Genomic DNA, 22,453 nt, shown 5'->3' with positions numbered 1-22,453 from the left:
TGTTTAAGGTAAGACCAGGCGGCTTTATTCATAAAGCACCTTTCATACACGGGTAGATTCAAGGTGCTGTACAGGGACATCAAAAACAACACTGACATAATTGAAGGAAAACCAGTCAAATCTAGAGGCACAGTTTAAAGAAAAAATTCTAACTAAATAAAAGATTAAAAAGGGCAGAATAACAGCAGTAAAAATGATTAAAGAGGTAAAAGGATAAATCTGTAAGAGGAAAAGGGGAATAAAATGTCCTGGAGGATTATAAACTAAAAACAGAATGAAATACAATGACGGTGTGACCTTATAAATAAGCTTTGTTAAATGCACTTGCGGATATAAAAAATTATAAACCTGGTTTTAAACTTTTAAATGAAAGGAGCATTCCTCAGATCATCAGGCAGCTGGTTCCAGTGCTGGGCTCCATATTGACTTACAGCTGCTTCTCCATGCGTAGATTCTACCCAGGGCACCACTAGCAGACCACTCTCCACTGATGTCGGGTCCCGCAGGGTAATATTGGACTAACATGTCTGCTATGTATTTGGAAGCAGCTCCATTCGGAGATTTAAAACTGAGCAGTAAAACTTTCATTTCAGTCCTCTGGCTTCCTGGCAGCCAGTGTAGAGATGACCCACGCTGTTTGTCAGTTTATGATGGTAAATGAAAAGACTTAAACGAAAGGGTTCAAATAATGAAAACATACCTATTATTAATTTGTATTATTATTCCTATTATGATGATGATGTAAATTAAGAGATATCTTCCTACTTATCACAGATATGTGTGAGATCGGACAAGAGTTTGAACAAGGGAACGAAGACAACTTTCTTTGGGATAAAAATGAAGTATAATTAGTATGAAGTTAAGAATACCATTGCTGGACCAGCACAAAAACAACAGACCAGTCAAATCAGCAACAAGCTGTGGAAGTGTTTGCAGCTAAAGATTTAGATTTCTCCCTCTTTGTCGAGAACAAGGCTAAATGGTGAATCAGTATTGGAATGTGATCATTTATCGTTCATTAACTTCAGATGAATGTGAGCAACTGAAAATAAATGATCGTCTGGTTTTTAGGTAAATTACGCTGCCCCCAAGTGGCCAATAAAAGCGCCACTAGTGCAACTGGAGAAAGTCATTTGCTCAGAAGCCACAAATGTTCCTTTCCTGTCTTTCCACACAATCGCCACCAAGCTAACAAACAGAAGTGCCGCGCGTTGAGAAGTGTCCCTGATTGAGTCCTCTCTCCAAACAGCTGGCAGTTGTAGACCTAACATCACTCATTTTTCATCCTTCTCCTGACCCCCTCACCTTCCCCCCTTCTTTTCTGTTACCAAACCCCTTCCAACGGAAGTGCAGAAAACACCTGTTTCCTACGAGGTCAGCTGGGACGAGAAGCAGCCGTCCTCCCTGCTCGTCTTTCTGTCCCCTGTCCGTCCTCCGCTGAGGAATGTGAAGGCCAATCTGCTCCCCCTGTAAGTTTATGGTGAGCTCCCCACTGGGTTCAGGCTGTTTTTGTCATGACGGGTGGAATATATACACTCACTGGGACATCAAGTTTGAGTTAGTCATCTCTGTTTTCTTCATCTTCTTCAGGCTTCAGATCCAAATCAAGTAGCCAACTCCTCCATTGATCCAACGTTCCACTGTTTGTCTCTTGATGTGGAACCTCACACCAATCTTCTGACTATATCCAAGGCCTGCTTTGAATTCTCTAATGTGGAGTTTCATCCTGCGGCACAGACACTTCTCACACTGAGGGGGATTTCTGTGGAAACCTAATTAACCCATCAAAAGGCATTAGTTTTAACACGAACTGCTGCTTTCTACCACAAGTCTGGCTCAGGGCTGCAGTTGGAAAATGGAGGGATGATGCACCAAAGGCTCAGCTTAGGCCGATGGTGCCAGAGGAGGGAGGAAAAGTACCGTGGGGCTTCTGCTGCTGTATCCCTCTAACGCCCGTCACAGCCCGTAACCCCAAAGTCAGACTCCCACAAACAAACAAGTCGTATAAAGTCATTACATAAGACAACAAGCCACACTGGGCAAGCTTGATGCTTCTGTGTGGAAGGAAAGATTTTATTTTGGCTCGTAGCGCTCAGACTTGTGCTTCCCCCCCCCCTCGGCCTCAGATCCCCCACGGCTGCGTTTGTTCTCCCCCCTCGGCCGGGTCGCTGCAGGGAAGATGAGTCCGCTTCCCTCAGACGATCCCTCCTCCGGCTTGCGTGAGCATCCCTGTAATTATATTTACTTAAACAGAGGTCAAATATTAACTATGGCCGCGGGGCAGGGTTTATTACATTTCCCTTCAAGGGAAAATCTCAGAAGCATGTGTGTCTGTTCTAAGTATATTCCGCAGGCCTGAAATAACTGTGAAGAGGCCGCCGAGCTGGAGAGCTTGTTTACAAGGTAAACATTTGCTTCCACTTTTCAAATTAGATTTTGGTGGAGCTGCTGCACAGGGGCAGATTCATGGGCCAGAGTTTTTCTTCTTCCTTTGTTGATCGGTGGAGGAGATGAGTTGTTTTTTAACATCCATTTATTATTTTCTCACCTCTGCTCCATTGAATCCCATTCTGAAAATAAAGAGTGCTCCTCATTAGTTTCTCCTTTTTCACCTCTCTTTTAATACCTCAGTTTATGTGTTGTTATTGCTGTGTACTAGCAGCATGGCCTTGTGAGGTGGACCAGTATTGATTGACCCAATGTTTACTACAAAATCTTGTACAGAAATGTATTTTCCCTAGAGGATGAACCTCATTCCCTTTGATGGTTTCCTGATTGGTCCTGTAGCAACACAAGATTGGCATTTGTGGTTTTGAGCAAAATTTCTTGATTCTTGTGTAACACGTACTTAAGCTTCATAAATGTGAGCCAAAGCTGTATCACTGTGTATGAGAAGCAATATCACTCTAAACTCAACGACTCAAAGAGTTTTTTAAACAACACAAAGTTTTCACAAATAATGCCTGCTGCCTTTGGGGTCAATAAATGCAGAAGTTATCCCTGATAGTGGTGAAAATTCCAGATACTGCAAAAGGAAAAAAAGAGAAGCACGCTGGACAGATATTAATGGACTGTCAGCAGTGCATAAGCAGCAGGGGCCTGAGGAGCGGCTGTAATGTTCTGAGCAGCTGGCTCATAAAGGCCGGGAAGATGGCGGCTGCTGGGGCCAACAGGACGGAAGCTTTCCTCTGCCCAGTAGCTTCCTGTTTTCAGACACACAGCTCGAATGAGAGGGAAGCCGCTGACCCCGGCCTCACTCTCATCTTACAGGCCGACCAACCCCAGCGCTTTGGGACAGGGTATCATGTGCAGTGGCTGTCGGAGAAGGAGCAGCGTCATTTTGCGACACACCCAGTGCAATTGTAAACAGTCTCCATGTGTTTCCCTCAACAAGTAACACTGAGTTGTCCCTGATCACCCGAGGCTGACATGAAGGGTCAGTACGAATGGGCTGACTCTCGCCATCTAGTGGCGATAGTACTAAATTCAAACCCACATTCTGTTCTGAATAATACGATTATTAATTTAAACAATTTTATTATTATAGTGTATATATTATATGAATCCACTCAAACATCATTACTAAGTTCTGTGTTTAGTTCTTATATGTCTTTGCACTATATTGTGTCTTTATCTGTGCTTATGTATATTGTTAAATATCTGAAAATAGTGAAACGACAAATATACATAAACAATTAGCTGTTTACTTATATATATATACTGCACACTTCTTTAGGGGCTGCTAATAAGACATTAATAGTTTTTTAATAATGACAATAAAGAGCCAATCTATTGTAGTTTTAGAATAAAAAATCTGATCAATGTAAATTTGAATGATCAAATCAATCATACAACTCAAATTAATTATGAGATAGAATATTTATCAATTATTAATTAAACCACTGAAAAATGTATTCTACAGTATATCCCTCAGGAATCAAACAGCCGTCCAGCAGGAGCCACCTCTATTACCTTTTTTAAAGGCTCATTCAAATAAATAATAAAAACACTTTACAGAGAGTGTAAAAAAAATCTAGAAAAATCTCAGTTTTTGTCACTATAAGGAAATTGTTAAAAACACTGTCATTACAAAAATCACTCTAATAACATACCATTTTAATCATTTCAAAAACATAGACAATCATGTGTTTGCACTGTGCATGTGATTGAACCTTGGAGTGTTGTAAATACTTGAAATGCCTAAAATCTTTCTTCACCCTTATTCTAGTGCTAGTTTACTGGTGACACTGCAGAAAGGTTTCAGTCCCGATTCTGTGACACAGAGTTCACATGGCAACAGCTCGGATGTCCTCCAGCTCGACTCTGTCCTCATTCTGAGGCTGTGGCTGTGCAGCCTGAGGTTTGTCCTCTGCGAACATCTTCATCTTGGTGTTTCGGAGGATCTGTGAGATCAGTCGCTCATAAAACCAGTCCAGGTCCTGAGGGTCCTCTGGCCAGGTCAGGTACTCTCTCTTCTGAATGAATTCTCTGATTGCATTGTACCTCATTAGCTTGTAGTGAGCCACCTTTGGTTGTATTTCAAACGGAAAAGAGATTTCAGTCAGCATTGAAAATCTTCTGTTTTCAACACAGAACAAACAGCACAGCAACAGTTTTCTGGCCTGATTGAAGGAATGTTCATTTAAATGTGACTGAAGCCTGCCATCTACTGGTGAAAAGTTGGCATTGAAGCTGCAGACCTTAGGCTCTACATGGTCTTGTAGTCCCCTGGCACAAGACACCAACAGAGTTTGATAGCTGTTGCCTCGAACCAATGATTGTATACTAACAATGTATAACATGACTACTTGCAAATGAATGAGGTCCCCTGTAGTTCAAAGTTTTAGTGTTTGCAGGCTTAATAGTATTACAACCCGCAGCCATCATTAGTGTTGTTATTGGCAGCTGATCAGCTAAAATGGTCTTTTAGCAGGGAAATGTCATGTACTTCTCTCAGGAGTGGGTCGAGACTGCATTAGATGCAATGAATATTGGGCTTGCATTTGTCAGGTTATCAGAAAAATCCCTCGAAACTGGTTATAATGGTCTTCATTAACAGTTTGCTCACATACAGGGATAATCTGTCAATGATGTGTGTACAAGTAATGAAGCATGTTCAGTCACTAACTCAGCTGCCTCATACACACCTTCCCTATCACCAGCAGAATCAGGACGTTTTTCAGCTCCTCCACCATCCGGCTTTGGGCCAAGGTAAACGCCTCCAGGCACCAGCCATCTAGACAGAGACACATACACACATTGTTTTTCTCAGGCTGTGATTTATTTTACTCTGTGCTTAATTTCGTAATTCAGAGAAAAAAAGATGACGGAAACCGAGCCTTCGCTGACCACGGTATTATTTATAATGCCAGCTTTCAGAAATCAGGATTGCATTAAAGGTGGGGTCGTTTATTTGGTTCTGAAACACTTTCTATTTTATTTGTTGAAAGCCTTTTTACTTCGGGACAGCCATCAATGAATATAATCATCTGAAAAAAAAAATGTAAAGCCGGTGTCTGTGGTCATCCCATGTCTGAAAAAAAAACAACCGGATCATCTCATTCAGTCCTAATAAAGTGATTGGCTGTCATACCCGTCTGTCACGGACCAACCTCACCGCTGTTGCACCGTTACAGGATTACCAACCCTAGCTTCAAGGGTCTTTGTTTGACATTAGGATAATATCAGTGTTCACAGCCTTAGATGAAACCACTTTCACATCTGTCTATTAAATATGAAGCCAGCAGCAGGGTAGTTAAGATTAAAGACTTTAAGGCTAGCCTTGGTCTCGTCCAAAGCTCACGAAGAAATAAAGCTTGGTTGTTTAATCTATCCAGAAACCTGCAGACTTAATGCTAGGCTTAAATTAGATAAGCCAAGCTGTGGCTTCATATTTAATGTACATTTGTTGAACTATTCCTTGAAAGAAATGCCAGAACTCAAACGGTCAGTGTAGCCGTGTGAAAATAAGATGAGCCGTACCTTTGAGGAACTCCTTGGAGATGACGCACACGGTCTTCCTGCTGCCCCAGATGGCATCTCTGATGTTTGTCAAGTGATCCTCACCGGGCAGGAAGTCTCTGGCCTCGAAACAACAGTGTAAGACGTTCTCCTCTGAAAACTGGTCGTCAAGTTTATTCAGTAAAGCAGCCTCCACCCACTTATAGTCACTATTGCTGAAGCAGAAGAAGACGTCGTACTGCATATCTTCGAAGCAAGGCGCAACTTTCGGCCCCTCGAGAACCCTTCCGAGGATCTTCTTGTAAATCACAAATATTTGCCCTCTTAGACGGGCGTAGACGACCCCACTGAGGGTTACAGTGATAATAAGGAGGGCAGAGAAGATGAAGAGGGTAAACTTAAGATCTTGGACGGCCTTTTCATCGTCCTTCTCACATGGTTCTACGATGGTGGCATAGTCCAGCAGGGGAAGGTTATGGAGAGCAGCTGGAAACTCACATCTGTAACCCTCGGCTGGGCTCAGGACGGTTACATTCGTCACATTGAGCCATTGCAAGAAGCTCTCCAGATTACAATCACAGTAGAACCGATTATCTGCCAGGTTGAGAAAGAGGAGAGACTGAAAAGTCATAGGATCCGGGTAAGCTAGGAAGTTGTTTGAGAGGTCGACTCTTTTCAGGCTGACCGGAAAGACATCCGGCTGCAGGAAGGTCAAGGAATTGGTCGAGAGGTCTAGTTCTTTCATTGAGCTGAGGCCTCGGAAAATCCCTTGTGGGAGTGCGGTGAGCAAGTTGGAGCTTATACTGAGGCCAAGAAGATTATTAAGATGATCAAACAGGTCAAGGCATTTCCCCTGTGCCCAAATTATCTGCAGGGAACTGTCACTAAGAAATAACACTTCCAAAGTGTTATTATAAGGTATTGTAGTATTCTTGTTTAGTGTGCACCCCTTGATGAAGTTGCTGCTGTAGAAGAAAGTCTTGAGACGCTTGAAATTGGTCACTGTTGAATAAACCTCCTCCAAGCTCGTTAATCGGTTTTCGCTGACGTCCACATAGGTGCTGTTCATACCCAAGTCAGCGATATTGAACAGTGACTTCAACTTGTTGTCACCCAAAAGGAGGAACTCTAGGTTTGGTAATGATGCCGGAGAACCCAGCCTTCGCAGCGAGTTCCCTGTCAGATATAACGCTCGTAATTTAGGAAGATCACTGAAGGCTCGGTATCCCAACGCACCGATGTGGTTGTAAGACAAGTCCAGTACTCTTAAGTCTTCCAGATTGGCGAATGTGTCGGAATATATTTCTCCGAGTAGGTTGGATGAAAGATTGAGCATCCTTAAATGTCCCTGAAGACCATTGAAGGCATTTTTGTTGATCTGATTTATTTTGTTTTTGGAAATGTCAATGATTATCGCAGTCTTCAGGGGACTGAAAATAGACTTTTGCAAAACAAATATAAAGTTCGTAGACAGATTAAAGATTTTAACGGCGCTGTTCGAGAGGCCTTCGAATGTGCTTTCATCCGGATCAGGTAAGTTCTCAAATGAAAAGCCTTGACCTATACTTCCAGACAATATGAGATTAGCGATCGGAGTCCCCTGTATCGCATTGAAAAATCTTCTCATTTGGTTGACGTTGAAGCCGTTGGTTGATAAGTCCAAGGTGTCAAAGGCCATATCTCTGAAAGGGTTTCCACAACTGCCCTCGTCAAAGTGGCCTTCATACATTTTAGCCAAGTGGTTGGAGTTCAGGTTAAGGGTTTCGAAGTATTTCCCCCTGAAGCCAACAAGATCCTCTTCACACAATCTTACGATCGGATTCAATTTGAGGTTTAAGTGTGTGAAATTAGTGAGTCTTGAAAAGAACAGTCCAGGTTTGAGTCTCTCTATTTGGTTCCCGAAGAGATCAAGCATTTCTAAGGAGACAAGGCTCTGCAGGTAGCTGTCGGCCAGGATGGACTCATTCAATCTGCAATAGTCCAAAAACAGCTTTTGCAATTTGAACAGTCCTGCAAATGCTCTCGGCTCCAGCTGAAGCCCAATGTTGTGGCCTAGAACCAACTTGATCAGTTTTCTCTGTCTGAAGAAAGCGTTGTTCCTGATGACGAGCGGCACTCCCTGCATGCCCAGATCTAATTCCTGCAGCTGCTCGTACTGACTGAGCGAGGTGCTGTTGATCTCACTGATGTAGTTCATTTCCAGGTACAGGTGGGTGATGTTGGGAGGCAGAGCAGGAACCCAGTAGTGACCCCCGTATTGGCAAGCAGCTACAAGGCCATACAAAGGGCATGATTGGTAGCATGCGGTTACCTGCAGATTGGAAGATTTAATTATGTCTGTGAATAGACACCAAAACCCTGAACTCTGCAGTTGATGTATTTGGAATATACCCCAGCTCACTTTGTTACTCAGAGTATGATGAGATGGAAGGTGTAACTCTAATGTCTGCACAGAAACGTTGGGGCTGGAGCCAACAGCCTGTTATCTTAGCTTTGAAACAGGAGGAATGAGCAACTTTTTAAGTGTTTGTACAATAAGTATAAAAACACACTGAGAGGCTCAGGTCATATATTATTATAACTTAATTATTTTTTCCTTTTGTTTATTTATTTTCCATATCGGTCATGAGAGAAAAGGGAGTGAGGGGGAGGCTGTGTGGAAATGGGTTAAGAGGTCTATTTCTAGATGGGTTTAAAAAGGTAATTTATCCAACCTATCCAACCCATCATAAACTAATTTAACTGAACTGATCTAATATAATTAACCCAAACTAACATAGTCTAACCTTATCTAACATAACTCAACCTCACTAACTAACCAACTCTAACCTAACCTAGCCCAACCTCATTACCTAATCTAATCTCATCTAATCTTACCTAAATAACATAACTAAACTAACAAATGATGTGCTGTAGTTTCCTATTTACCCAACAATATTAGTGCGCTATCAAATTTTTCATCTGAATCCTGAACATTTTGAATTCAATAAACATTGTTCCGAAAACACTGAACTGCCTCTTTTATTGTTGTCGGGCATGAATCCGAATGGTTTAACTTTTTTGTCAGGTCAAAATCCACCAACTGTTTAGTTAGCGGAAAATAAAGTATAACTAATCCTTTGTGAGCTCCTTGTTATACAAACATACCTGTAAGTATAAACCAATGAAGGCCAACTGAGGGCCCAGTGTCCACATGCTGTCCTCGCCCTGAAGAGACGTCCAGAGAGAAAAGTCAGAAATGAGCAAAGCTTAAAGGATGCTGTGTTGTTGCATCAGGCTAGCAGTGCAAATATTAGAGGTATATTAATATTAATATTAAAGGTGGTGGGGGGGGGGGGGGGGGGGGGGGGGGGGGGATTGCCAGGCTGTTTGCTTTAGCAGATTCATAGATCACTGGTGCTGCAGCTCCGCCATCACACTGCTCAGTGCACAACCATTCATCAGTATGATACATGAGCTTTGATAAGGAAATAGTTTGGCATGGTGCTTGTAGGTTACACTGTGAGAAACAGTTTTTTAATGTCCCCTAACTTTGTACATATAAATAATCTCTGGAGTTGGCTACTTCTTAAATAATAGCACATGAGTGGCATGATTTGAAATCAAGACATATTGGGATGGCCCATAATTCCGAGTCAAGGTTTTATACATCAGAGTATTGTCCTAACAGGTCAGCCTGCAGGGAGGTTTGGTCACCATGATATAACAGTATATTAAAAATATGTGCATTCTGCATTGCAGCTGTGGTATTTTATCACACTTGCAGCCCACCACATAGACCAAAGCAGTAATTATTACCACAACCTTTGCTCAGGAGTCTTTAAAAGTATTGACATATATCGTGATATTAATATTGCAGATGTATGGATCTTTTTTCATAAAGTTCACTTCTGTATGTCAGGCCACATGTTGCCTGCTCTCATGATTCCGAGTCTTTCGCACTCTCACCTTGTAAATGGTGATAATGAATCAAAGATCCTCGAGCTGCAGCCGCTGAAATTCTCCAGCGAATGTTGCACAATGTGAGAAGTTTGAAGACACGTCAAGTCGAAAATAACCCACAGCCAAGTATTCACCAACTGTAAAGAACGTGTTCAGTGAGATAAAGTGTCTCAGTGGATCAACAAATTAAAGTGAAGCAGGTAGCAAAGCAGAGATCTCACCCTCACTGGAAACCTTAGCGCTTCTTTCTCCGCCTGTTACAAAAAACCGTGGTCAAACCAGCCGCCCCTACATTTAAGTGCGCCCGTATTCCCATATTTACGGTTAATGAAGGTACGTCCCCCTTCATTTGGAGACAGGCTATGAACTCGTTATTGTCCCAAACCGCAAACAACACAATTTTAATCATAAGTAAAGTAAGCAAGTAGTACTTCCGGTTTTAAAAATAAAGGGATAACACAGAGTATACACATAATACGGAAATAAGATAAGATTACTCTCTCTCTCTCTCTCTCTCTCTCTCTCTCTCTCTCTCTCTCTCTCTCTCTCTCTCTCTCTCTCTCTCCCTTTTCATTAGTGAGTACTGCTCAAACACTCCTACAATATACTGACACTTTTTATTGTTTTTGTGCTGGACGTTGTGTGCAGAGCTTTTTATAAACAGTGACATTAGACTTTGTGCTCATGAGGTTTTTCATAAAAACTGAGTTTGACTCTTCACATATGTGGTTTATATGTAAGTTTGAATGATTTTTCATATGTTGCATGTTGACTATTCCAGATATCTGTTAAGCAAGTGTTGTAATCTTCAGTCCCAAATTCACACCTTTTCAAATTAAAAGCTTTGGAAGACAACTTGCTAAAGAGGAACTGATTCTATGAGTTCAGCACCCTCGACTCTTATTCTCTTATACTCTTATTTATTCTCATGCTCTATATGGTTTGGACTTGGGGATCATAAAGATCTCATCCTGTATCTGTGTCTTTGGGGAATTGTTCTTGGAGGAGGTGGCTCAGTTGACTGATACAAATGGCAGCTGACTTGACTGCAAGGTTTTTGAGTCGCGAACTACTTCCACATACTTCAACCAATTTCAACCATTCAAACATCAAAGCATTCAGGGTATTAAGGACCGTTCAGGTTGCATACGACATCTTCATTTTTCAGTTTATTGGCGGGTGGCATCCAACTTCGAGGTGCATAACAGCCTTAGTTCAGTTTTTTGGCGGGTGACAACAAACTTGCATTACCGCCATTTACTGTATCGTGATAAATACGATACAATTAGTTGAGCACTTCCTCTTCTTCATCTCCCCCTACTCAGTCCACTAGCAAGTGCGTTGGTTGCTACCCGCCATTTCTGCTTGCATAATCTGGGTCGATGCAACGACCATTACAGGCAATTTTTCATCTTGGCAGTCTGACAAATCTCTGGAATCCTTTGATCGGATGTGGCATCATCACATGCCTGTGATCTAAAGAAGATCAAAGAAGAGGAAGACAGTGGATGGCACAGTAGATCCAGTAATGCACCGAACAAAGAAAAGAAGATTATTTGTTTGTTTCAACCAAGCATTTTAGAAGCTAAGCATTCAAATCGCAGAAAAGCACCTGCTTGTCCTGCCACATTGTAATCTCTCATTGAAGAAAATATAGACCCCCGAAGTGTTATTTTTTAATGCATCAGCTGCTGGCAGACACTGTCAGGAAAATGGATATTGTCTCAGTGTGATAGCCGAATAAAAAGTAATTTTACAGCTTAAGATATGTTGCACGCTGTCCGGTTGATACTGTTGATTTCAGTGTGTAGTCTTCTAAATGGAATGTCATACTCTGTGAAATATATATTCTCAAAGAGGGCTCTCCACCACAAAGTCTTCCAAAGCTACAATTCATATATATATGTGTGTATATATCTCCAGTCATTTTCTATCTTTCATGTTTTTGTCTCCTTTGTTAAAGCAGTCATGGCTAAAGACCCGCTGGCAGAGGCAGGCATTTATTTTGATGAACTCAAGAACCTCAATGCAGTGGAGCCTGATGTCAGCCAGAAGATCTCAGAGCTGCAGGAGGGGGCAAAAGACTTTGTGGACAGTGAGCACTAAAGATTTTGTCGAGGCCATTTGGTCATGAGTGTTTCCCTCTGTCCATACCAACTTGATGTACATCTGTCGGAATTTGTTATCTGTTCCAGAAATTGATCAGTTTCAGAAAATAGCCGCAGGTTCGATTCGGTTGATTGATGAACTGGCAAAAGAAAAACAAAAGAGGAAGGTATGCTTGATGTTGAAAGCTGAAACTCTTTTTTAATTCACTTTAGCTGTTCTTACATATATACCAGGGGTGTCCAAACTTTTTATCCCAACATACAGAAAAAAATACGAATGTCTGGGCCATTCACGCCGCCACGCCCCCCTGCCCTGGAGCGTGGTGGCGTTTTGAGGGACAACTGGCAGGTTAGGGGTGAGTTGGGCGCCACCTAGTTTCTAAACTGAGAAGTGCAATACAGTGGGCCATAGTCCATTACGTTACATTACATTACATTTCATTTAGCGGACGCTTTTATCCAAAGCGACTCACAATAAGTGCATTCAACCCCGAGGGTACAAACCCAGAACAACAAGAATCAAGTACTTTTGTTTTTTAAATAAAGCAAAACTACAAAGTGCTATAAGTAGGTGCCATTTTTTTGGATGCGGGCCAATTGAAAATGGATGGCAGGCCGCAGATTTCCCGCAGGCCATAGTTTGGACACCCCTGCTATAGACTATACAGTATGTGCCTCTGTTTGGCCGAAGTATTCCTGTTTTCTTCTCCTTTAGGCGATAGCAGCGAGGAATCTCCGGAAGTCATTGGCAAGACAGAGGGAGGTTCAACAGCAGCAACTGCAGGCTCTCATTGCTCAGAAAAAGAGCCAACTTGAGAGGTAAATTGTGTGTGGGTCAACTTCATTATGAAAACTTAAATAGTGCTAGTATGTTCCAGATAGGATCGTTCCATTTAAACAAGGGATTGTTCCCTAACCCCAGTATTAAACAAGGCCAGGGCTCAATTGTTTAAGGCCACAGTATTGATAAGCTCCATTATTAACGGCCCTGCTCTCTTCACTGCAGATATTACGAAAGTAGACTTCTGATCCAATGTTGTGATCCTCACATATTTTCCTACTAATTCTGTGATGAATGAATTTGATTATGATGCATTTTAGCTGTTCTCAGTCTAGAAGAGAGATCTCTCTCCATGTCTTCCAGTGAGCCCACACACAAGAGTTAAGTACATGATACAAACATGGGTTACATTATTTTGGATGCATTCATAAATTCCATCATAAATGGTCGGGTCATTTTGAATAGGAAATTTAGTTTTGCATTTATGAAATGTATATATTTAAAAAAAAAAAAAAATAGAGCTGACCAGGCTGTGGGCTGTGTCATGGAGCCACTCATGAGTCTAGCACAATACAGTCATGTGCTATGTGGCAGCTTTCCAGAACAATGTTTGATTGTACTATTAGTTTTTATAACAGTAAATGGTCATAGACACACATTTTTATTCTAACATTTAGTAGGTAGCTCATGCCATGACCTCATGACATTATCTGGTGACTGTTGTGATTTTTGACGTAGCAAATTGTTACCATTTTAAATTGTTGTCTTCTATCATCATTTCTACTACACACAACATTCGTAATCGCTTTCCTGTGAGTGATGGGTGTTTTTATTTTGTATTGTATTCATTTGGTCATAACAGTTTGTTTACTGTTGTGTTTGCTTGACTTAGGTACCGTATCGAGTATGAGGCCTTGTCCAAGGTGGAGCTAGATCAGAACAAGCTCATCAACCAGTTCATTAAGCAGAAGTGAGGATGTGAGTGGGAGACTGGGATGAGAACACAGTGTCTCCCTGTCTGTCTGTCATTGATGACAGGGCGAGTAGATTTACTTCTTGTGACTAGATAAATTCTGTCAATTGGACAAGAAAAAGTATCATGCTTTGCTAAAAAGCTGCCTTTTTTTTAAACATTGTGTTATTATGTGTTGTTCCAATAAAAATGACTTGATATCCATTATAACACTACTCTTTCATGCAGCTAAACGAGTTTTTCTAAATATCTATTTCTATATGGAAGCGGTCAGAAGATTTTTTAAAACACCAATCATTTCCTTGAAGTGCTTCATATTCAGTGAGAAAGTGGCTGCATCCTCACCTGCCAGGTCATATATTTATCTTTCAGCTGAATCACTTAAAAATGCAGTGATCAAGCATCAGTATCAGCTCAACAGGAAGGAACAGAAACAGGGTGGTAGAAATATCCTGTCTTTTCGACTCCTATTTGGATCAACCTCCAAAATTCCTATTCCTACATTTCCCATAATGCAACGCAATAGCAAAACTTGTGAACTTATATCTGAAGATTGTGTTGATTGCTTAACATGCCTTTGAAATAGCCGACCTGCAATGTATGAAAAAACAACACCATTTAAGAAAATAATTCAAACCTATGTATAAGCCACACACATTAAACAGTAATTAAACAATTTGTTGGATTTTATGAAAAACATTGGCTCTAAAATCTTCACTAGATAAACCAGATATAATGAAGATAAACTTCTCTCTGTAGCATAGACTGATTATAAAAAAGAGTCACTAATGACAAGGATTATATCTGAAGTAGCTCCAGAGCTTTAACACAGGTGAAGAGAACGAAACATTACAAAAAGGGAGGGTTTATAATGGAAACTGTACTATTAATTGAATTGTCAACGGACCGGAGCTTTTATTCTGAAATCATCTCTGACCCGCTGTTACCGTAATACCTGGTGTGTACACGCAACACTAAACAAAGTTTGACAGTGTAAATATCTGCTGCTCGCTACACTCAGTCCTACCTGACCTGCCATCGACTCTGACAAAATAGAGGAATTTCACAACTTGGCACTCTTCCTCTTTCACACACTCGTTTATCCTCCACTCACAGTTTCTGCTCAAACTCTGGCGACATCCACCACCTTGCAACTGTCTGACTACTTCTAAATCTCTAACCCTAACCCCAACCCTAACCCTAACCCTAACCTGCTTACTACCTCTAATATCACTGCTAAACACAACATGTAGTACTGCTACTTACTGGTGAGAGGCAACCGACTACTTTTACTGTGCTTTAAATGCCCATTTAATAATGTGGTATATGCTATATATCAAGAATGATGGTTGTGTGGTTCCTTATGTTGCCTCTTAGATGATATATTATTTTCACACAGCTACATCTCATGGATATATGTAGATATACATTTATGTATAATACCAATTGTAAAATTAAATGAAGTTATATTTAAATATCTACACAATACATATTCTATATGATATGATATGCTATGTGCATGTATGTTATTGATAAATATTTAAACATACATTTGTCCATCACTGTGTGTTAATATACTTGTATCACTTCAAACGTTATACAAGATACTTCTTGTAGTGGAAAAGGCTACTAGTTTTTCATATATCTGTATTGGTACAGTCACACTGCAATAACTACTGCCTATCGTTGTTTAGTATTTATATGTTTCCTTGTTTTGTGTGATGTATTTTAAGAGGCTACTGTTCAATACATTTTCACTTATACCTGTCTCTTTATGATCTTGGGTTGCTGTGAGTTATAAATGCAATGTGTGCTGACGTCATGGGTTTCATTTGGTTCATCATTGTGAAGGATTGTGTACATGTACCACTGATCTTTCAAAACTGAAGTAATAATATATAAAACCCATTTTGCAGCCGTTTCTCTGCCCTGGTGACCTGTAACTCAAGTGTTCGTCCACATGGTGGGGCACTCCGCCTGTGTCTGAAGGGACAGAGACAAAAAAAGAGAAACAGACTTTTCCTTCATTCAGATTTTTCAAATTTTATAGTTGAGTTAGTTTAAAGTGACTTGTTGCTCCAATGACATAACAACATCGCTGTCCTCCATATCTGTTATCATCTGTCCATGTCTCGGTGGCTCTGGACAGTGGATTCGCATTTCTTCTCTCTCTCTCTCTCTTTCTCTCTCTCTCTCTCTCTCAGGTGTTTTTAAGTGTAACTGGTTAGTTGACGTAAACCGTGCGCCTCATCCTCGCGCGCCGTGAGCGCACTGGCGCGGTCAATCTTCCCTCTGCGGTTCAGGATGTGATGCGCCAGAAAAACCAGCGACACGATAAAAAAGACAGTACACAGTATTATCCCAACGAAAGCCCCCACTGACACCCCCGAGGGTCGACTCGTTGGGTCGGGGTAGGGTAAATATGACGATGTAAATGGAGCTGTGGTCTCTGCTTCACCTGTGAAATCTTCGATTGCTACGCACATGTACTCGTCTTGCAGCTCATATCCTCGATAGCACGAGCACACGTAGCCGCCAAATTTGTTTTCACAGCGTTGCTCACAAAACTGAAGCTCACACTCGTCCAAGTCAATGCAAACTGTCACGCCCCCTCTCTCCTCAGAGATGTAACCTGGGGGGCAGTAGCAGATGAGCGCGTCATTCGGGTCGCACTCCGCAGCGCACCGCTCCATCCCGCAGAAGAGCCGACACTTGTCCGGTGCCGTTGGATCCACTTCATATCCATCGTAACACGAGCACAAGTAGCTGCCAGGAGTGTTTTTGCACGAGTGCTCGCAAGGGGCGGACGCGCACTCGTCCTGGTCCACGCACAGCCTGCTGGTCATCGTGTATCCAGCCTGGCAGACGCATTGGAACCCACCCAGGGTGTTGACGCACATGAAATTCTCTCCGGGACACTGGCGCTGGTCCGTGCAGTCATTGAAGTCCACGCACGACCTGCCGTCCGCAGCCAGTTTAAAGCCGTGGTCGCACAAGCACGCGTAGGAATCTCCGGTCGCGTAACAGGCGTGCGCGCAGCTCAGGTCTTGGCACGGGTCTTCTATGCCCACTTCGCAAGTCACTTTATTTGCAGGGTTGACGGTTTGTCCCTTCGGACAGTAACACACGGGGACCCTGTTTGGGTCCGTTGCGCATTTGTGCTCACACCCTCCCTCGCTGATCTCGCATCTCCAGGGCGCCTGCAGCCACGTCTCGGAGAAGCAGACGTATTTAATCTCAGATGGCATGCGAATGGCGGTGCTTCCAGGGGGCACAGACACCCAATCCTCGCCCCAAAACCCCATGGGGTTACTGTAGACGACTGAGTCGCCCAGTGCAAGCTCCAGACCAGTGCACGGGTTAATGAAGTCGATCTCACAGAGGAACCCGGCCGCCTGGTCGCCACATGGCTCCTGTACCCATGTAAAGTCGCCCCCTCTGGAAACTGAGACGCAGCGAGGAGAAGAGCAGCTGGTGTCAAAACCCGGCGCCCAGTTGAAGAAGTCGCTCTGAATGTCCTTGGTCACCCACTGGAAGCCCCTCAGTGCTGGAACAACGTCAGGACAGCCGCTGCTTAAATGCAAACCGATCCAGAACCGCCCCGTCGAATTCCCCAACAAGATAAAAAGAACATCATGTGATACAGATGAGCGCACTGTCATTAAGTGGCCCCCTTTAGATCTACATTGCCTCTGCGCTGTCGTGAAATCGCTGGATTCTTGGGCCACCGCGAAACACTTGGTCCCAATACAGTATCCGTTATTCTGCTCTATCCCGCCGGCTCTTCCCAACAGGAAAACCAACACGGCAGCAAACAGTCCCGTTACATCCCTCATGTTTGAACCTCTGTTGTTGTTGGAGCTGTGGCGCGGTCCAGCGGTCCTGGACGAGACGTGTTTGTCTGGCAAAGTGTTTAGCTCGCATTTATAAACCAGCCCTTGCTCCACAACAGTGCCGGCGGAGGAAGGAAGTCCCTCTTAATCAGCCTGCCGGGCCACTCACTGTCTATTCAAACTTTCTCCTCTGCACGGCGGACCACATCCCCAATTACTCACGGCTTTTACGCACGTACGTAACCAGGACGCACGCACGCAAGAGGGGCCTCCGAACCAACGCCCCCTTCTCTTTTTACAGTTTGGCCCCTCCCAACTCCCCTCAACACAGAATGTCAGTTTGAGTTAAGTTGTGTGGTTTTTGTTGAAAAGAGTTGAGGTGACGTCATAAAACTTTTTCCGTGCACATTTTCACTAGTATGAACGCAATAATATCGAAAATAAGGAGTGCGAGGAACTGTTATTTATTGGGCAAGATAAAAGGAGAGAAGAGGAAACAGAGATAATGCAACAGAGGGTGAAAAGTGGTAAGGGCCAGAAGTTGAAATTCTGGTTTGTTTATATCTTTACCCAGAGTAAGAGATTAGGTTCTGCCAAGCTTGTTCTTCCTCCTACTCTTACTTTCTGTTGTAAGTATTACTTCAGGACCCACGCTCGCACTTATACCCCCCCCCCCCCTCCCCCATAGTTTCCTGTGAGCTTTTTCAGCAGCAATGTGACTTTGCGTCTTGAGCTTACCATTGTCATCCATCTGACTACAAGCCACAATATTCAAACTCTGAAAATAAACTCTTAATAAGTAAATTAAATTCATTATGAGTGGACATTGTGTAAATCATGTGAAGGAAAAAACTGTACAGGTGAAAAAGTCCATTTGCATTGCTTTGCATCTTTAAAAAAATCTTTATGACTGGACGATATTGGGATTTGACTTGGTCAAACTTCAGCAACTGTTATGCTAATATTTAGGCAGCCACAACAATAAAAACAACTTTTTTTCTTCTCCTGACGGGCAGCTCAGCCAAAGAGGGCAACTTTAGCCTTTGCACGCTGTAGATGATAGATGGATACTTTATTAATCCCGTGGGAAATTTAGAACAATGTTGGTCATTTGTCTTAGTCAGCTAAATGGAAATAGTAGAACAGTAAAAAAATGTAATAAACAGCAGCTTTTTGTGAGTTAAATCTGCAAGTAGAGGTCAACAGAAGCCAGTGGAGGAAAATGAACTGAAATAAAAGCTAGAAAGAAATCTTTTGGGTGTAGAAAAAAGGAAAACGTGAATAATTCAATGAATAAAAGAATGAATAAATACCTCACCTCGGACTATCACCCAAACAAAAATAAATCCCCTGGTCCTGGAGAATAATCAGAATACAACCTTTAGCTGCAATGTTTTTTTTACATTATCATTAAATCACAAAATATAAAAAAAACAATCTTGCAGAAAGCCTGTTATACAGACAAAGAGACTGGGTGCATCAGGGGGTGCATGTGTGTTTCCTGTTACATAAATAGACGTTAGCAGCACAGTTTTACATTCGTGTTTAGCAGATCTGTCAGCAGCAGCCGGGTACACAGTGAATAACATACAGCTTCATGCTAAAGTACAGCTTGTGCAACATCTCTGCATCATCAGTGTGATAGATTTGCACAGTAGACTTATTCAACTATTCATAATACACTTCTTACAGCTCATTACTCATAAATTATGATTTTTTCCCGGGGATGTAAAATCAGGTCTTTTTTACAAGTCATGACATGAAGAATCACAGTTTAATCTTCACTAAACATATCTGAAACAGAATTTGGGAATTTCAAATTTCAAATATATTCTACTTTTCTATTTCTCTTTGTGTAATATGATGGTTAGAGGGAACCCAGCCATAGGTTTCAAGCTCCTGATGTCAGTTATTTTAGTGAAAATTCCAGAATGTGAATAAACCAACGGGCATGAATGGTCCTGGGCTGTTTTGATAAAGACCTCTACGCCGGCGGCCATGCATGATTCATGGAACCAGTTAATATTAAAACTAACAGTGGTGGTCCAATGTCAGTGCTAACTATGGAGAGACTTTCTTCTTCTTTTGGGCTTTTTTTAATCGATAATACATCCAGTGTGGCCTTATAGAAAGATGAAATACAGTAAAACAGCTGATATGTGTAATAACACATTAAATGCAATGTAAAAATGTTGAGCAAAGACGAAGGCACATTTTGTGCTATAAAGAATTAAATATAAAAAGCTTTTATTCTGCTACATATATCAGCAAATATCTGTACTTTCTTATCTAATAAAATGTAAGGAGCTTATTGTGTTACGTATGTGGTACTTTTACTTTTGAGTGCATTTAAAATGTTTAAACTGACCCCTCTTACTTTTTAGTACCATTACTTGACACTGTTGTAACATCACCTTGTATGATATATATTGGTCTGATTGCAGGAAATCCATAATTGATGAACTTTTATAACCATGAAGCTAATTTACAGCCAATTCCATATAGAAATCTGTTACATATCCAGGAAGCATGAAGCGGTTTCTCCTTAAAGTCTTATTTCACCTCATACATCGCTGCTGTAAAATATTCTTATGACCGCCTTCCGGATAAGTGTGAAAAATAAAAGTTCCATATGCCAACTCCACATCACAGTCTTTGCAAGTCACTTTTAAACTGTTTGTCGAAGGACAGCCTCTTGTAGGTATCCGTGGTCACCTGCTGCAGGTAGAAAACATCTATGTCTGGACGTCTGAAGGAGGAGAGCTCGAACCTGCCGCAGCGTTTCACCATGGTATGCACCAGCAGACACAGCAGCGCCGCGCACAGTGCCATGAACACGGTGATGCCCAGGACGCTGCCGGTCCTGATGTAGGAGGGCACCGCGGCTGGGTGAGCGGTGGCCGGTATGGGCTGTGTAGGAGGAGCGCCTGACCCACCCTCATCCACGTCCTCGGTTGGCCCACACATGGAGTCACCCTGCAGCCTGAAGCCCTCGAAGCACGAACACCTGAAACCACCGAACGTGTTTTCACACTTGTGGTCACACATCCTTTTCGTCTCGCACTCATCGATGTCCGTGCAAAGGGCCTTGCCGTCTCTGATGTAGCCCTCGGGGCATTCGCAGTGTCGCATCTCCGGGTTCTGCACATCTGCGTCGTCGGTGCACACGGCCTCACAGTCTCTCTCAGTGCAGTGTCGCTCGCACTTGGTGGGGTCCTTGGCCGACACCCTGAACCCGTCCATGCACGCACACTCGTACACCCCAGTGGGCTTCACGCACTGCATGTGCTCGCACCTTGAGCAGATCGCCACGTCTATGCACGCCCCGTTCTCCAAATCGAAGCCATCTCTGCACCTGCACTCGAACCCTCCATCCGTGTTCAGACACTCCTGGCCCTCGGCTGTGCACGGGTCCTCCCCCTCCTTGCACTCGTCCACGTCCACGCAGCGTTTCCCGTCCTGCGCCGGCTTTTGGCCACTGGCGCAGGAAAGGACAGCGGAAGGAAAGCCACCCGTCGGCTTCGCGGCGCAGGTGATGCTGTTGGGGTGGAGGGCTTGTCCCTCGGGGCAGATGCAGGTGCCAGTTGTTTCGTTGCAGCTGTGCTCGCACCCTCCCTTAAACACCTCACAGTTCCAGGGAGCGCGCATCCACAACCCAAAGGCACACAAATGTTTCGAGTCCAGATATTTCCCACCGACCTTCTCCGCCACAGCGAAGGTTCCTGGTGGAAACGCTTCAGAATCGTTGACGTCGAACCCCATTTGAGTACTATACCTCACCTGTGCTCCCCCGTCCGCCTCGATGCGACTGCAAGGCTTCTCGAACGTGTACTGGCACAGAAACCCGTCCAGTACGTTGCGACACGGCTTCGCGGACACCAGGATGTTCCCTTCCCCCGACATGGAGACGGAGGAGCAGTTTCCAAGATCTGCCGGGGCTTCCTCTGGCTTCTTGCCGGTGCCCTGCAGCTCCAGCCAGTAACTCCCGTTTTCCCCGCTCAGTGGACCCGTTAATGTCTCCTCCGCTTGTTCAGAGCTGATCGTGAGCAACTTTCCCCCCGTGCCACTGCAGTTTCTCTGCGCCCCCGGAAAGTCCTCGGATTGGCGTAAAAGCACAAAACACCGATTGTCGTCGCAGTGTCCGCGCAGGGCGAGCACCGCGTCCTCCAGCCCGCAGAGGAAAACCACGCAAATCAGCAGAGCTTGTGTTGTAGGAGTCATGATGTCGATGTTAGAAAAACCCACGATGGTGTGAAACTCTGTGCTCGACGATCCGACTCTGATCCAGTGACTGAGAGCTGAACATAGTCTCCATTTATAAAGGCCTCCAGCTGAGTGTGTGTTTTTTTTTTTTGTTGGACCAGGCGAGGAAGGAAGTTCCGTCCTGGTTTGTGGTTTAAGCCCTGGTCTGATTGCTCAACCCCCACACTTATCAGAGAGAGACTAGCCCACCAACACACACAAACACACACACAGACACACCCACACTGGAGTAGAGGGACTTTTAATGAGATGAGCTCAATCCCATGAGATGAGTAAAACTTGACCTTCTTTATCTAGATGATAAATTGAAAGTTTAAGGCTCATGGGAAGAAAGATATTTGCCAAACATCCAGCTCTCACATTATAGCTCATCGCTCATGTCAGTCTTTTAAGCTGATTACTTATAAATGTTACACTTTCCATAATGTCATCATGTCACATTATAATGCTTAAAAAGTGCGGCTCTTGATAAAGCTAAAGGTGAGGCAGAGCCCGGTGTATCATCAGAGGTAAATCGATATAATATTATAAATAATACTGTATACAGATGGTAAAATAATTCTTATAAAAGTAATAATAGATCATACTCAGA

General features: G+C 43.0%; 4 protein-coding genes across 5 annotated transcripts; 1 reads left to right on the top strand and 3 right to left on the bottom strand.

Annotated features, from left to right (window-relative positions):
• Nucleotides 1-3,746: 3,746 nt before the first annotated feature.
• Nucleotides 3,747-10,282, bottom strand: tlr5a (toll-like receptor 5a). 2 transcript variants are annotated; one of them, XM_053444983.1, is made up of 6 exons: nucleotides 10,125-10,282; nucleotides 9,910-10,040; nucleotides 9,109-9,168; nucleotides 5,983-8,272; nucleotides 5,148-5,236; nucleotides 3,747-4,526 (listed from the first exon to the last, which is right to left on the bottom strand). In XM_053444983.1, exons 3-6 carry the CDS (start codon nucleotides 9,154-9,156, stop codon nucleotides 4,287-4,289), a joined length of 2,667 nt encoding a protein of 888 aa, XP_053300958.1. In that variant the 5' UTR covers nucleotides 9,157-9,168; nucleotides 9,910-10,040; nucleotides 10,125-10,282; the 3' UTR covers nucleotides 3,747-4,286. The 2 variants fall into 2 exon arrangements, with proteins under 2 accessions (XP_053300958.1, XP_053300959.1); XM_053444984.1 differs by lacking the exon at nucleotides 9,109-9,168.
• A 1,589-nt stretch (nucleotides 10,283-11,871) lies between these two features.
• On the top strand, nucleotides 11,872-13,766 carry LOC128460006 (intraflagellar transport protein 20 homolog). The gene is made up of 4 exons (XM_053444991.1): nucleotides 11,872-11,998; nucleotides 12,099-12,178; nucleotides 12,727-12,830; nucleotides 13,685-13,766. The coding sequence occupies exons 1-4, from the start codon at nucleotides 11,872-11,874 to the stop codon at nucleotides 13,764-13,766; spliced, it is 393 nt and encodes a 130-aa protein (XP_053300966.1).
• A 598-nt stretch (nucleotides 13,767-14,364) lies between these two features.
• Nucleotides 14,365-17,832, bottom strand: LOC128460000 (thrombomodulin). The gene has a single exon (XM_053444985.1). The coding sequence runs from the start codon at nucleotides 17,599-17,601 to the stop codon at nucleotides 15,976-15,978; it is 1,626 nt and encodes a 541-aa protein (XP_053300960.1). The 5' UTR covers nucleotides 17,602-17,832; the 3' UTR covers nucleotides 14,365-15,975.
• An 817-nt stretch (nucleotides 17,833-18,649) lies between these two features.
• LOC128460001 (thrombomodulin) lies at nucleotides 18,650-21,979 on the bottom strand. Its single transcript, XM_053444986.1, has one exon. It carries the CDS (start codon nucleotides 21,817-21,819, stop codon nucleotides 20,245-20,247), a length of 1,575 nt encoding a protein of 524 aa, XP_053300961.1. The 5' UTR covers nucleotides 21,820-21,979; the 3' UTR covers nucleotides 18,650-20,244.
• Nucleotides 21,980-22,453: the final 474 nt, after the last annotated feature.

The sequence above is a fragment of the Pleuronectes platessa genome, chromosome 17 (genome assembly GCF_947347685.1).
Source record: "Pleuronectes platessa chromosome 17, fPlePla1.1, whole genome shotgun sequence".
Classification (NCBI taxonomy): domain Eukaryota; kingdom Metazoa; phylum Chordata; class Actinopteri; order Pleuronectiformes; family Pleuronectidae; genus Pleuronectes; species Pleuronectes platessa.
Note: the sequence above shows the minus strand (reverse complement) of the source record. Positions and strands in the feature narration are given on the sequence as shown.

Excerpts from the sequence above, each read along its gene's own strand:
- tlr5a (XM_053444983.1), bottom strand. The coding sequence starts at position 9,156 with ATGTGGACACTGGGCCCTCAGTTGGCCTTCATTGGTTTATACTTACAG. Across the intron at positions 5,237-5,982 it reads CTCCAAGGAGTTCCTCAAAG|ATGGCTGGTGCCTGGAGGCG; the intron begins GTACGGCTCATC and ends GTCTCTGTCTAG. Across the intron at positions 4,527-5,147 it reads TTCTGCTGGTGATAGGGAAG|GTGGCTCACTACAAGCTAAT; the intron begins GTGTGTATGAGG and ends ATACAACCAAAG.
- LOC128460001 (XM_053444986.1), bottom strand. The coding sequence starts at position 21,819 with ATGACTCCTACAACACAAGCTCTGCTGATTTGCGTGGTTTTCCTCTGC.
- LOC128460000 (XM_053444985.1), bottom strand. The coding sequence starts at position 17,601 with ATGAGGGATGTAACGGGACTGTTTGCTGCCGTGTTGGTTTTCCTGTTG.
- LOC128460006 (XM_053444991.1), top strand. The coding sequence starts at position 11,872 with ATGGCTAAAGACCCGCTGGCAGAGGCAGGCATTTATTTTGATGAACTC. Across the intron at positions 11,999-12,098 it reads GGCAAAAGACTTTGTGGACA|AAATTGATCAGTTTCAGAAA; the intron begins GTGAGCACTAAA and ends TATCTGTTCCAG. Across the intron at positions 12,179-12,726 it reads AAGAAAAACAAAAGAGGAAG|GCGATAGCAGCGAGGAATCT; the intron begins GTATGCTTGATG and ends CTTCTCCTTTAG.